Below are 12,967 nucleotides of genomic sequence, written 5' to 3'. Positions count from 1 at the left end.
CCACTCCAGATGTAAAAAAAAAAAAAAAACGCAGCAAAAGTGGCGGAGGCAGAAATTTTTGTTTTGGGGGATAATACCTTATGGCCTGGGAACACTTTGATGTCAAGTTTATCTTATATGATCGTATTATCCTCCGGCAAGAGAGCAAAGAAAACAGGCCTACACCCAGTTTCGGGAGACCCGTAAAATAACTGAGACCAGCAATGGCTGGCATTTTCCATCATTGTCGGCTGATCTTGTAACAAGCGTATCTATTGCATGTGCTATTTCACAGCCACCCTAGTTGACTATATAGGACGGTAAAAAGAAAAAAACGCAATCATGTTTGCCTTATTTTATACGCTAATTAACAATGTCCGGGTAATTACGGGACACCCTGTAAGGTATTGTCAGACGCTGTTGATTTAGTTACGTTGTTCGTTTTAGAAGAAAGCCAAATATGGCGCCATAGTCTCAATTTCGGACTAATTTGCAGGGGAGAGCGCGCGCGCGTAAATAAAACGGGATATTTGGGGTAGAGGTGGCAAAAGATGAAAATTTTGGGAACCAGACTCGAACCAGACCCGGCTGGATATTTCTGGAACCAATCGGACCCGGCCTTAGTTGGAATCGGAACCAGTTGGACCCGGTTCCCCAAAAGTCAATTGATACAAACTACTTGTAGGTATCATTAGTAGCAACATGTAAAGCAGCCTATTTCCCACTGGGAGTACTCATGAGCTACTGTGTGCCAAGAAACGTTCACTTCATATTTTGCAATAATGTGTAGTGTGCAAGATGTACAGTTTATGGTAGGACCCGGTTGGACCCGTCAGAAAATTTCCAGGAACCGGTCTGGACCCATATGGGTCGGTAACGGTAGCGCAGGCGTCACCGATAGCTTCGGCGGCGTAAACAGTCAAGGTAGGTGTATTGTAAGTATATTGACATAGATATGGTAGCACTGCTAAATTATATGACGTCATTGGAGTATGAAAAAGTCTCTAGAACGGTTCAGGGAGGACAAAATGGGACTCGGCCGGTTCCAGCGGGACATATTGGGACTCAGCCGACTACCGCGGGACATAGTGGGACTCGGCCGGTCCCAGCGGGACACAATAGGATTCGGCCGGTCACAGCGGGACACAATGGGACTCGGCCGGTCCCAGCGGGACACAATAGGATTCGGCCGGTCACAGCGGGACACAATGGGACTCGGCCGGTCCCAGCAGGACACAATGAGACTCGGCTTGTCACAGCGGGACACAATGGGACTCGGCCGGTCCCAGCAGGACACAATGAGACTCGGCTTGTCACAGCGGGACACAATGGGACTCGGCCGGTCCCAGCGGGACATATTGGGACTCAGCCGACTACCGCGGGATATAGTGGGACTCGGCCGGTCCCAGCGGGACACAATGGGATTCGGCCGGTCACAGCGGGACACAATGGGACTCGGCCGGTCCCAGCGGGACATATTGGGACTCAGCCGACTACCGCGGGACATAGTGGGACTCGGCCGGTCCCAGCGGGACACAATGGGACTCGGCCGGTCCCAGCAGGACACAATAGGACTGGACTTGTCTCAGCGGGGGGGGCACAATGGGACTCGGCCGGTCCCAGCAGGACACAATGGGACTCGACTTGTCTCAGCGGGACACAATGGGACTCGGCCGGTCCCAGCAGGACACAATGAGACTCGGCTTGTCACAGCGGGACACAATGGGACTCGGCCGGTCCCAGCAGGACACAATGGGACTCGAATTGTCTCAGCGGGACACAATGGGACTCGGCTGGTCCCAGCGGACTAAAGTGGGACTCAGCCGACTACCGCGGGACATATTGGGACTCAGCCGACTACCGCGGGACATAGTGGGACTCGGCCGGTCCCAGCGGGACACAATGGGATTCGGCCGGTCATAGCGGGACACATTGGGACTCGGCCGGTCCCAGCGGGACATATTGGGACTCAGCTGACTACCGCGGGACATAGTGGGACTCGGCCGGTCCCAGCGGGACATAGTGGGATTCGGCCGGTCCCAGCGGGACAAAATGGGACTCGGCCGATTACAGCGGAACAAAGCGGGATTCAGCTTACTACAGCGAGACATAGTGGGATTCAGCCGGTCCCACAATAGGAATGGGACTGGCCGAGTCCCAGTTCGAATCCCACTATATCCCGCGGTAGTCGGCTGAGTCCCAATATGTTCCGCTGGGACCGGTCGAGTCCCATTGTGTCCCGCTGTGACAAGCCGAGTCTCATTGTGTCCTGCTGGGACCGGCCGAGTCCCATTGTGTCCCGCTGTGACCGGCCGAATCCCATTGTGTCCCGCTGGGACCGGCCGAGTCCCATTGTGTCCCGCTATGACAAGCCGAGTCTCATTGTGTCCTGCTGGGACCGGCCGAGTCCCATTGTGTCCCGCTGGGACCGGCCGAATAGAATCCCATTGTGTCCCGCTGGGACTGGCCGAGTCCCACTATGTCCCGCGGTAGTCGGCTGAGTCCCAATATGTCCCGCTGGGACCGGTCGAGTCCCATTGTGTCCCGCTGTGACAAGCCGAGTCTCATTGTGTCCTGCTGGGACCGGCCGAGTCCCATTGTGTCCCGCTGGGACCGGCTGAATCCCATTGTGTCCCGCTGGGACCGGCCGAGTCCCACTATGTCCCGCGGTAGTCGGCTGAGTCCCAATATGTCCCGCTGGAACCGGCCGAGTCCCATTTTGTCCTCCCTGACACGTTCTAGAGACTTTTTCATACTCCAATGACGTCATATAATTTAACAGTGCTACCATATCTATGTCAATATACTTACAATACACCTACCTTGACTGTTTACGCCGCCGAAGCTATCGGTGACGCCTGCGCTACCGTTACCTATGGGTCCAGACTGGTTCTTTGGACCGGGTCCTCGGGTCCACATTTTGCCACCTCTAATTTGGGGATATTTATTTATTCTCATCAAAGCAGTAATAGTAGGTGCTGCGCGCCCTAACTCTTCAACAACAACAACAACAGTAATAGTAGGTATATACCCTTCTCATAAAGTAATCTCAGTTGGTGACATACCAGGGAAATAAGCTAAAAGTAGAGCGCTCTATTTATTGCTCCTGCCCCATGTTGAAGAGATACCCCTAAAAGCGTGATCTTTTATCGGCTCTTACGCAGCAAGGCAGTAATTCTCAGACCGGTGGATGGTATCAATAGAAAGAGAATGCGTCAAAGATTAACATGAATTAATTAAAATCACATTAAAATGTTAATGAAGCGTGGAAATTAGTCCCAAACATAAGCTAATTATTGCTCCTACCTCGGCGACGGCGCTCCCCGCAGTCGGCGGAGAAGCTAAAATAAAAGCCACCATCCTCCTCCGTAAGTCAATTTTAGAGCGGCCGAGTGGGCCGATGCGGGGCCACCAAACTGAGGTGAGACGTGGCTAGTAATTGCAAACCGCCATAGAAATCAATATCTTAAGACGTACAATATGGGATGATTACTCTGAAGCTGGAGTGAAAGCATGAATAGATTGCAAGAAACGAAATGCATAGATTGGTTGAATTATGAACAATAGGCACAGCTCAGATGAAGCCATTTCTATGATGATGACATATGACATAACCCTTCCTCTCCTCACCTATGACCTAAGTGCATTGGCAGTTACGGGCATAGTTTTTGAGCACGAGTGTAATTCGCCATCGGACCGCAATGCATGTTGCTCGGCTGCTGCAATTACAACGAACATACGAATACTGCCTTCATTTGTAGACGTTTGTTTTTTAGGCGGTCTTTGACGTGCAAGGGGGCATACCTGTCGACAACTTGAGTTTCTCCGAATTTCAAAAACTCCCAGAATTTCAATTCCTTATGCACTGTTGTAGGTACGGCTATGTTCACAAGTTTTCGTTTCCTCCTGTTCTAAAAAGGATGATATTTGTCGATTTCGTGCGTCGCTGATAGGAGGGTGCGTTTAATAATTAGGCCCAACGCTTTCTGCATCCGCGAGTACCTTCAAAAGGGAACAACAGTTTCCATTTATTACACTATGGGACATGTGACAAAATGACCACTGGAACACGCATGAAACGGAGCTCATATTCCTAAAAATGTCTACAATCACTTCTTTTCTGACACTATTAGCAAATACCATCTCAAGTTAGGTGGTTGACAGACAGTCAATGGAGATCTGGGGAGACTGAGTGATGCCAATTCACCACTTAACTGATAATGAGGGCCGAGGGAAGAGAAACATGCAACATGCACAACTGACAACTTGACAAGTGACAAAACACTACCACTATTGCGCAGTGCACAACAAATTACAGCAGCCAGCCCAAAAAAATGCTTTTGGTGGCTAATTGCAAAACAAGTCACTAATAAATGTCTTAGTTGCAGCTGAACACTGCACAATAATCACACTGTTCACACATTGAGTGAGATGCCACAGGTGGTTTGAATCACACTTTGGTTCAACTGCAAATCTGAAGTGTTGTCATGAAGTTCATGCCTCCATGATCACAGCACTTTGGTTGTGGTTGGCATAACACTTGTAGTCTGCAGAGTTCCACATGAACTGCAGACACCTCATCTGGTGGTCTTCATGTTGCTCAACTTCTTCAGGAGGCAAATGTCGACCACCCAGCGGAAGCATGGTCCTGCAGAAAAGAAAGGTAATGCATAAGGTACAAACATTATCTGCTGAAACAGCTCCTTCTGTTGGCTGTTATTAAACTTTTAACATAGGTAACATAACAACATGTATTCCATGTATATTACATTTGTTGAAGTAAAATACTGCCGGCTATTTCAAACCCAGAAAATGAAATTATATTGTGGCATAATTCACCTGCTCAGCTATCAGTATCAAATAATAATTAATTTAATATTTGGCATATTCTCTATAACATATTCATAGAATATTCTACTTCACGTCACAAGGACTCGCAATCTTTCTGTTGGGTGTTTGATTGACGCATTAACTAAGTTTGTCTTAGGTTTTATTATTGCAAAAAAATTCATATTGCATTATTGTATCAAAATACTGCCAGCAATAACAAAACAAGAACATGAAATGCCAATGAGCAAGCCGCCTTTCATTAAAATGGATTACTTTGAAAGGAATTTTAGTTTCTTTTAAGGAAAAGGAGAAATGATTATCAGGTAATCATCAGAAAACCACTCAACCAGCAAGTGGCTGGGTGGTTTCACAGCAAACATCAAGCCAAAACATATACTTACATCTATCTAACAATTGAGCCATTTGACTACTACAAGGATATGTGAGCAAAATAAGAATCCAATTATCCAATGTTGACTTCCTTGCAAAGTTTATGCCTTATTTTATGAAAATGTGTCACTAGAATATGATACTTATCATCGAATATTATTTAATTTACGATTTATTTCGATCGGAATGCACATGGAGTCCCGCGCCATTTTCGTCGACGATGAATATGATCGTGTTTCATGAAGAGATAAGGGGTTTCAATGGTCTTTCAAAGCAATAATTTGATGCAAAAATTTGTAGGAAATAATATGAAGCTGGTTCCAATGGCCATCAACCATTTAAAACACCGAAAATACTCACAACTCCGTCCCGACGACCACGCATCACCGCGCACGCCACACTACTGGCACAATGCCAAAACTGCTGTCACAGCGGAAATGTTTTTTTTTTTCTCGATTGCAATTGTGGAATTATTTATTAAACAGAAGATGATCTTTCCGAAAAACCGACTGATTTCATACACAGATGCATGGAAAATAAAAAAATCCCGGTAAGTTTATTTGTATTGTTTTGTCGATTTTGACATGCTCCTAGTTTGCAGCCATATTTCGATATGTTCTACAGGGAGTTCAGAATTATTTCAGGACCAATCTTTTCCTCATTCATTTTCCCGTCGATCATGAAATTTTTAGAGCGGAACAATTGGTTTCCAGGCGGTCCGAGCGGTTTTCGTGAGAAGGGTGCAAAAATCGGCGTCATTTTTAGAGCCTCGACACCAGCTCAACACAGGACCCTATGGGAGACGGTGAAGTAGCGGGAGCAATAAATAGAGCGCTCTAATTTTAGCTTATTTCCCTGGTGTGTCACCGACTGATCTTGTGTTCTCACACATCCGTTTTGAAAATAAAGGTCAGCTATTTGGGCACTTGGAAACAGTCCATTTCATTCCTTTCAATGGACACAGTACTTTGAGGTGTATAAACCTGAAGAACCTGGCACAAATTGCATTCATCAGAAACTTTGATTTGATTCATGTAGTCTATTAATAACCAGCTTTTATTTATCTTTATCTGTATGCAGGCGAGTGGGCTGTACTATTTTCTGGATCATTTGCCAGCTGGTGCCGTTTGGTGGCACTAACAGAGCTTGTTACTTATCGATGCTAGATAAAAATGGCATAATATCTATTTAATAATTTTTCTGAGTGCCATTTTTCGTGTCCATTTCCATCTAATACCATGTTTATATTAATAAACCCCATAGCTATTGTACGTCATCAGCTGGCCAGCCAGCTGCTCTTATCCAGTTGCTAATAAGGCCCACGAGCAAGTAGTGTAACACTATGGCTTCAAGACTTCTGAGTGGGATGCCCTGAGCTTGGCAGTGTGTGTATTGCATTTAGCACTATAAATAAATACAGGATATATCGCTTAACTGAACTAGCTTGCCTTTTGCTATGAGACCACTTTTCACATGCATTGAAAAATCCATGATTTAGTTTTCAGGATGAAAATGCCAAGGATACATGATGCATCAGCTTCAGAGATTCTACAGTTCCAGCAGAGCCTTCTGAAATGGTATGATCAAAATCATAGATCCTTGCCATGGAGGGACATTGCAGCCATGGAAGCAGATAGCAATAAGAAAGCATATGCTGGTAAGTTACTGAATTCAGGTGTTCTGCTGTTTCATTTTGGCATAACACAGATTTGTGAAGTTGTGGTTTAGCCACTGCACGATGCAGTTATGCATTCATTAGCTAAGTATGTTGCACAATCATGCCAGTATTATATTATGTGTCTCCTAGCTAGGTCAGGTTTTAACTGATGTCTATTGCCTACATTCTAATACTGAGCTATTATTTCAGTTTGGGTCTCAGAAATCATGCTACAGCAGACCCAAGTTGCCACTGTGGTGGAGTACTTCAATAAATGGATGAAAAACTGGCCAACAGTTGAGGCCTTGGCCACTGCTGACCTGGACGAAGTTCTGAAGGTCTGGTCAGGACTGGGCTACTACTCCAGAGCCAGGAGACTTCATGAAGGAGCTCAAAAGGTTAATTAAGCCTATGTGCTTATTTTGTATTGTACATTGTTGCAGAGCCTATTTTAAGGGAATTTGACTGGGGGGGGGGCAACCTGGAAAATTGTCTTTAATAATCCATTAACCCTCGCCCGTATTGGTGTTTCCAGTAGCGAGCGTATAGGGGGGGGGGGGGTCCGTTGAACCCTCCCCCTTGCCGTTTCGCCCCTGATCGAGCTAGAGCTTCGCGGAAAAAACGACCGTGTTGCCCGTGATGAAAGGAAGCCGATTATACCCAATTTTAAGGTCCTAGGTCATCGGTTGACCTTCCAGGTCAGGTCATTGACCCAAAAGTCGGGAAAATCGGGACCTGTTAGAGCATCGTAAAGAGTGGCTGCTATGGTTTTTCGGGGTGCTGATCACGAATATCATGTTAGTTATGATCATAGATGATGTCTTCATGCATTTAGGCCAGGTCAGGTCAGGTCAGGTCAACCAGTAAGGGTTTTGCCGGGTATTCGTAGTAGGTGGCAACCGCCTCTGACAGCTTCGTAACATGTTACGAAGGCACCAAAACTACTTCGTAAATGGTCAAATGGTTGCTTAATTCGAATTCAGCTCCAAAAACTAGCCTAGAAACATATAAAACTCGAAAATGTGAACCGAGGTCATCAAAGGTAAATGATCTGACCTGACCTTCCGGTGATCTTGACACCCACCCTAATGCATGGGAGCAACATCATATCCCATGTTTGAACGTTTGAAACCACGAAAAGACTGCAAACGCGCGGCTAATGCGAGGCGACATACGCCGAATCGCGACCTCGGCCAAACATGGTGCCATGGTGCTAGGCCGCCGGTGCATCTGAAAGAACTGTGGTGCCCCTGACAAGCCTGAAGTTCCAACGACAGGCCCGTGGTGCCCCTGACAGGCCCATGATGCCTTTGCGAGGCCGGTGGTGTCCACGTGAGGCCGGTGGTGCCCCTGGGCCCCGACAGGACTGTGGTGCTCCTGACAAGCCTGGAGTGTCCCCGACAGGCACGTGGTGCCACTAACAGGCCCAAGGTGTCCCAGTCCCTGCGAGGCCGGTGGTGTCCCTGCCAGGCATGTGGTGTCCATACTAGGCCTCTGGTGCCCCTGACAGGTCCGTGGCGCCCTTGCTAGGCCTATGGTGCCTCTGGCAGGCCTATGGTGCCCCTGGCGGGCCTGTGGTGGTACCCCTGACAGGCCCAAGGTGGTGCCCCTGCGAGGCCGGTGGGGCCCCTGGCAGGTCTGTGGTGCCCCTGGCAGACCTATGGTGCTTGCTAGGTTGATGGTGCTCCCAAGAGGCCTGTGGTGCCCCTGACAGGCCTGTGGTGTCCCCGGGCCCCAAGAGGGTGGGGGGTCATGACCCATATGACCCACCCTTAGATACACCACTGGTCATTACTTACAGACTGACTCATTTGACATCCATTGCAAAACAAGTCACAGTATTTACGTAGTATGTTTGTCACCCTGTTCCTTTATGCCCATTTTTATAGTGGGCAAATCTCGACGACTAGGGGGGCAATTCTGTTGAGTGCGGGGGCATTTGCCCCCCTCCCCCCCAGTTAACATGTTAAAATAGGCCCTGCATTGTTGGTCAATTTGTGCAGATGCAGAGCAAAAGATGTAAGTCCAGTTGAAACTAAGAAGTTTGTTCACTTCACTCATTTGCCATGGTCTAGCCTGGCATCTTCCTGGTCTCAGCTTGCTTCTAATGAATAATGTTGAAGTGGTGAACAACTGTACAGCCCTACACCTGTATGGAGTAGGTGAGCTTTGAACAGTAAAAGCTGTCATTTATCCCTCCATCGACCTCCTGTTCCTTTGCTCACTCTCCCTGACCTCCGCACTCAGGTATGTGCCGACCTGGAGGGCCGGGTGCCGGACTCGGCCGAGGCCCTGCTCCGACTGCCCGGGGTCGGTCGGTACACGGCCGGCGCGGTGGCGTCCATTGCGTTCGGCCAGCGGACGCCCGTCGTCGACGGTAACGTGGTGCGCGTGATGGCCCGAGTTCGGGCCGTCGGAGCCGCCTCCGACTCCAAGGTGGGTTTATCGACGATGCGGTGTCGGTGAGGAGATGACCCGTGAAGGTCGTTATTAATCTTGAACTTAACGTTGGAACTTAAAGAACAACAAGCCCCTTACGATGTAGACCTGAATTTTGACGGATTCAACTTTCATTTTCGTTAGTCGTTGACCGCAAAGATGGGATAAAGACATGTTTGATTCCTGATTGTTGAAGTCGCCACTGATAAAATTTTAACAGTGGCAGCTGGAAGCCCAGTAGCGTCGTTGGTTTGATCGCTTGTTGTTTGTTCGCTACCTTTGTTTGTTTGTTGACCAGTCCCGTATCATGCCTCGGCAGCCGGTGACCGACTGGCTCTGGAAGACGGCCGGTGAGCTGGTGGATCCGGACCGGCCTGGCGACTTTAACCAGGCCCTGATGGAGCTGGGGGCGACCGTGTGTACGCCGCGGGATCCCGCCTGCCGCACGTGCCCGGTCCGGCCGCAGTGTGCCGCGTACAGGCTGACCGGCCAGCGTAACGGTGAGTGACCGAGACGGACGGATTTCGGTGGACTGGGAACGTAATCGAACTTGGTGTAGTGTAGATTCAGTTGCCCTTCGTGTAACTTTGCACGCTATTGGCTATTTTGTGGATTCACGAGCCGCTGACTATGTCGAAAATTTCGTCTGATACCGTGGAACTACTTGCATTTTACGGAAGTTTTGTACATGTATGTTTTTTGTGATTGGCGCGTACCACCGACTCTACTTTTAACTGTTTTATTAGTGAATACATCTGAAATGTCATCACGTTGCTCAAACGTCTTCCAATCATGGGCACTGTTCTGCCGTAGGACCCGTGAAGTCCACCTCGGCCGTCTCGGCGCCGGTCGTGGACATTGAGGAGTGCGGCTCACCGTGCCCGCTCTGCCTGCCTACCGACCTCTGGGAGACGGAGCGGGGAGTGCTCAACTTCCCCCGCAAGCCGCGGAAGGCAGCGCCGCGCGCTGAACAGGTGGCCACCTGTGTGCTGCACAGGGACCGGCGCCGCTTCCTGCTCTGCCAGCGGCCCGAATCAGGTAGGTGGCGGTGCTTATTGCCTATTTCTGACACCGTTTTTGCTTGCACGTTTGAATGATAAAAATTATTATGTCACCCTGATGGGGGATAATGCATCACTTTTTCATCCGTTGCTGTTGAAATAAGTTAGGCTAGAATTGGTTTAGTATAAATGTTTTGACTCAATGCGAGTTGGTTTGGCTTTACGCCTCAATGCTATAAAGAAATATTTGTTGAACGTTGTTCTGATTTAAGAGCGCCCGTTGCTATTCGCACACCATCGCCTGCTGGTTTCACCGTTACCGTCCTTCCTTGATTAACACGCTGTGTCGCTCCACCAGGTCTACTGGCGTCACTGTGGGAGTTCCCCTCTGTCCAACTATCAGAGGAGGAGCCATCAGACTCGGCCGTGGACTCGGCCCTCCGCCGCCTGCTGAGCGGCTCTCTGGCCCCGCCGGCCGGCCCACTCCAACCCGTGGGGGACATCACCCACATATTCAGTCACATTCGCCGAGTGTACCGGGCGCGCTCCGCCCCACTGAGCAGGGAAACGGAGGAGCCGCCGGTGCCCGAGGGATACCAGGCCGCCCGCTGGGTGTCGCGAGAGGATCTGCTTCAGGCCGGCATCCCCACTCCGGTCAGAAAGGTAACCGCAGCGAATTTAATGAGTGTGTGTGTTGTGATTTGATTTGTGTGTTTGGTTGAAATAAGACTGCTGGTGCTTGCTCGTTATGTTTCGTTTTCATTGTGAATTCGGTCCACAGCTCTTGTCCTGGCTGCCGTTTTGTTTAAGCCGTATTCCTATTCCTAGCCTTCTCGCAAACCTATCGCTAATTCTAGCTATTCTCTTTGTATTTAATGTGACCGTCTAGCTCAACCTTCTCTTCTCTTACCCTTCCTAAATCTTTCGCCAGATTCTGAAGCTGTTCGAGGCTGAGTCTACACCGAAGCGCACCCTTGCCCGGACTACACAGAAGTCTGACGGTAAGCGGCAGGCGTCACTCACATCGTTTTTCGGGCCAGCGACCCGCCGTCGGCGCACAGAAGAGGCGGAACAGAACTAGTCTGTCGGGGTGTCTTACCTCACTGGGAAGGCAGCGATTCTCTTGGAGGTCAGTGCCTATGGTATGCTGCTACGAGACACTGGTGTGCCTCAGGGAGCGGCCAGTGGGGCTCAACGGTATTGACGTTTTGCCATAATGCGTAGAGAGAGTAGCTCGGCGGGGCGGAGCAGCTGTTGGTGGGACGTGCCTTACCGTTAACCGGCACGTCGGAGTGTGAAGCTACTCAAGACAAGCTATGTTGGGTTCCTATTCCAGATAGGGTGGATAATGGATAGTTTTCGTGCCTCGTGTTTTGAGTGACGTCGTTTGTAGATCTTTTGCCGAGTTTTAGTGAATTTTCCATAGTCGTAACTCCTAATGTTCTATCATTTTTTAGAGGTGAAGTAACCATGTCGAGTACCTGAAAGCCATCGCAGATAGCATTGACTGGGGATACGAAACGAGTCAGAAAGACTTTCGTGCCATTCTCATTGGGAGTTCCTGTGCCATTGCTTTGTCGATGGTCTTTTGCTGATTATTCAGCGCAAAACAAACATACCCGATGATAAGCTGTGGTATTTACCATGTAGCAGAACATTTTGTAAGTCTTTTACAAGCTCGTGTCTCCTGTTGGCTCATGACAGAACGCAATATACAAGTTGTTACAATTTTCATACAATGGCTTTACCCGATCGTGTTCACTGTTCATCGGTAAGCTTTTTTCCCTCTGACAGGCGTTTTCAGTGATGACTGACAATTTAATGACGCTGGGACTGCCGACGTGACATTTTGCGCTGGGTGGACAAGTCGGCAGATCGTGGGCGCTAAGGTCCTCCTCCGTTCAGTAGACGACTGTCGGTGAGAAGGGCCCGGCCCCGCCGGTGTAGTCCATGGCTCGTGCTCTGTACTGGCCCCGCGTGGGATCGGGACCCTCTGCTGAAAATAGCGTGGGATGTAATCAGGAGATGATATCCATAGGAGCACTGATAATAATCGAACAACGAGAGCGACTAGCAGCAGCTACTCATATGTCGTCAGTTCAATAAGATACTTTTTAGCTGACTTCCAATTCAACACATCATCATGGATAACTCGTTTCATCATGAATGCTTTCAGTGATATAGAGAACATGTACAGGGTGGGCCAAAAAAGTGTGTCACTTTTCAGCAGTAATTTCTCGAAAGTGGTAAGAGGTACGAAAAAGAAACTTTCACAACTTAATGAAAATCGTTTGACAAATTATATGATATCAATTTTATGGAAAAGTTTTAATCGAACTGACGTTGTCATCATCATTTCAAAAATGGGATCTGTGCATCTCTTTATTTGCGCATGTCCTCGAAGTGGGCACCGCCAAGCTGAAGGCCATCCGGAAACGCGCTCCAGGAAGCTGACGCTTACCCTCTCCGCGGTGGCTGCTGTCACTTCACGCACGTACCATGATCGACGCTGACACGCAGCTCCTCCAGGCCACCGGGCTTGTTGCGATAGACGCTGTCCTTGCAGGCTCCCCAAAACCAGTAGTCCAGCGGGTTGAGTTCAGGACTGTGAGGAGCCCACTGCTTTTAGCTTCCCTTGGAGGTCACGTGGCAACCGAAGAGCTCTTGGAGC

General features: G+C 48.9%; 1 protein-coding gene across 2 annotated transcripts; it reads left to right on the top strand.

Moving 5' to 3' along the window:
* Positions 1 to 404: 404 nt before the first annotated feature.
* Positions 405 to 12,035, top strand: LOC122387880 (adenine DNA glycosylase-like). 2 transcript variants are annotated; one of them, XM_043378498.1, is made up of 8 exons: positions 405 to 475; positions 6,698 to 6,856; positions 7,067 to 7,254; positions 9,104 to 9,292; positions 9,615 to 9,795; positions 10,109 to 10,333; positions 10,655 to 10,959; positions 11,228 to 12,035. In XM_043378498.1, the coding sequence occupies exons 2-8, from the start codon at positions 6,706 to 6,708 to the stop codon at positions 11,375 to 11,377; spliced, it is 1,389 nt and encodes a 462-aa protein (XP_043234433.1). In that variant the 5' UTR covers positions 405 to 475; positions 6,698 to 6,705; the 3' UTR covers positions 11,378 to 12,035. The 2 variants fall into 2 exon arrangements, with proteins under 2 accessions (XP_043234433.1, XP_043234434.1); XM_043378499.1 differs by lacking the exon at positions 405 to 475 and adding an exon at positions 5,778 to 6,108.
* Positions 12,036 to 12,967: the final 932 nt, after the last annotated feature.

This window comes from Amphibalanus amphitrite, unplaced genomic scaffold (assembly GCF_019059575.1).
Source record: "Amphibalanus amphitrite isolate SeventyFive unplaced genomic scaffold, NRLGWU_Aamphi_draft 000301F_arrow, whole genome shotgun sequence".
Lineage (NCBI taxonomy): Eukaryota > Metazoa > Arthropoda > Thecostraca > Balanomorpha > Balanidae > Amphibalanus > Amphibalanus amphitrite.
This window is presented reverse-complemented; position numbering and strand designations above follow the sequence as displayed.

Excerpts from the sequence above, each read along its gene's own strand:
- LOC122387880 (XM_043378498.1), top strand. The coding sequence starts at position 6,706 with ATGAAAATGCCAAGGATACATGATGCATCAGCTTCAGAGATTCTACAG. Across the intron at positions 7,255-9,103 it reads TTCATGAAGGAGCTCAAAAG|GTATGTGCCGACCTGGAGGG; the intron begins GTTAATTAAGCC and ends CTCCGCACTCAG. Across the intron at positions 10,960-11,227 it reads TCCCCACTCCGGTCAGAAAG|ATTCTGAAGCTGTTCGAGGC; the intron begins GTAACCGCAGCG and ends ATCTTTCGCCAG.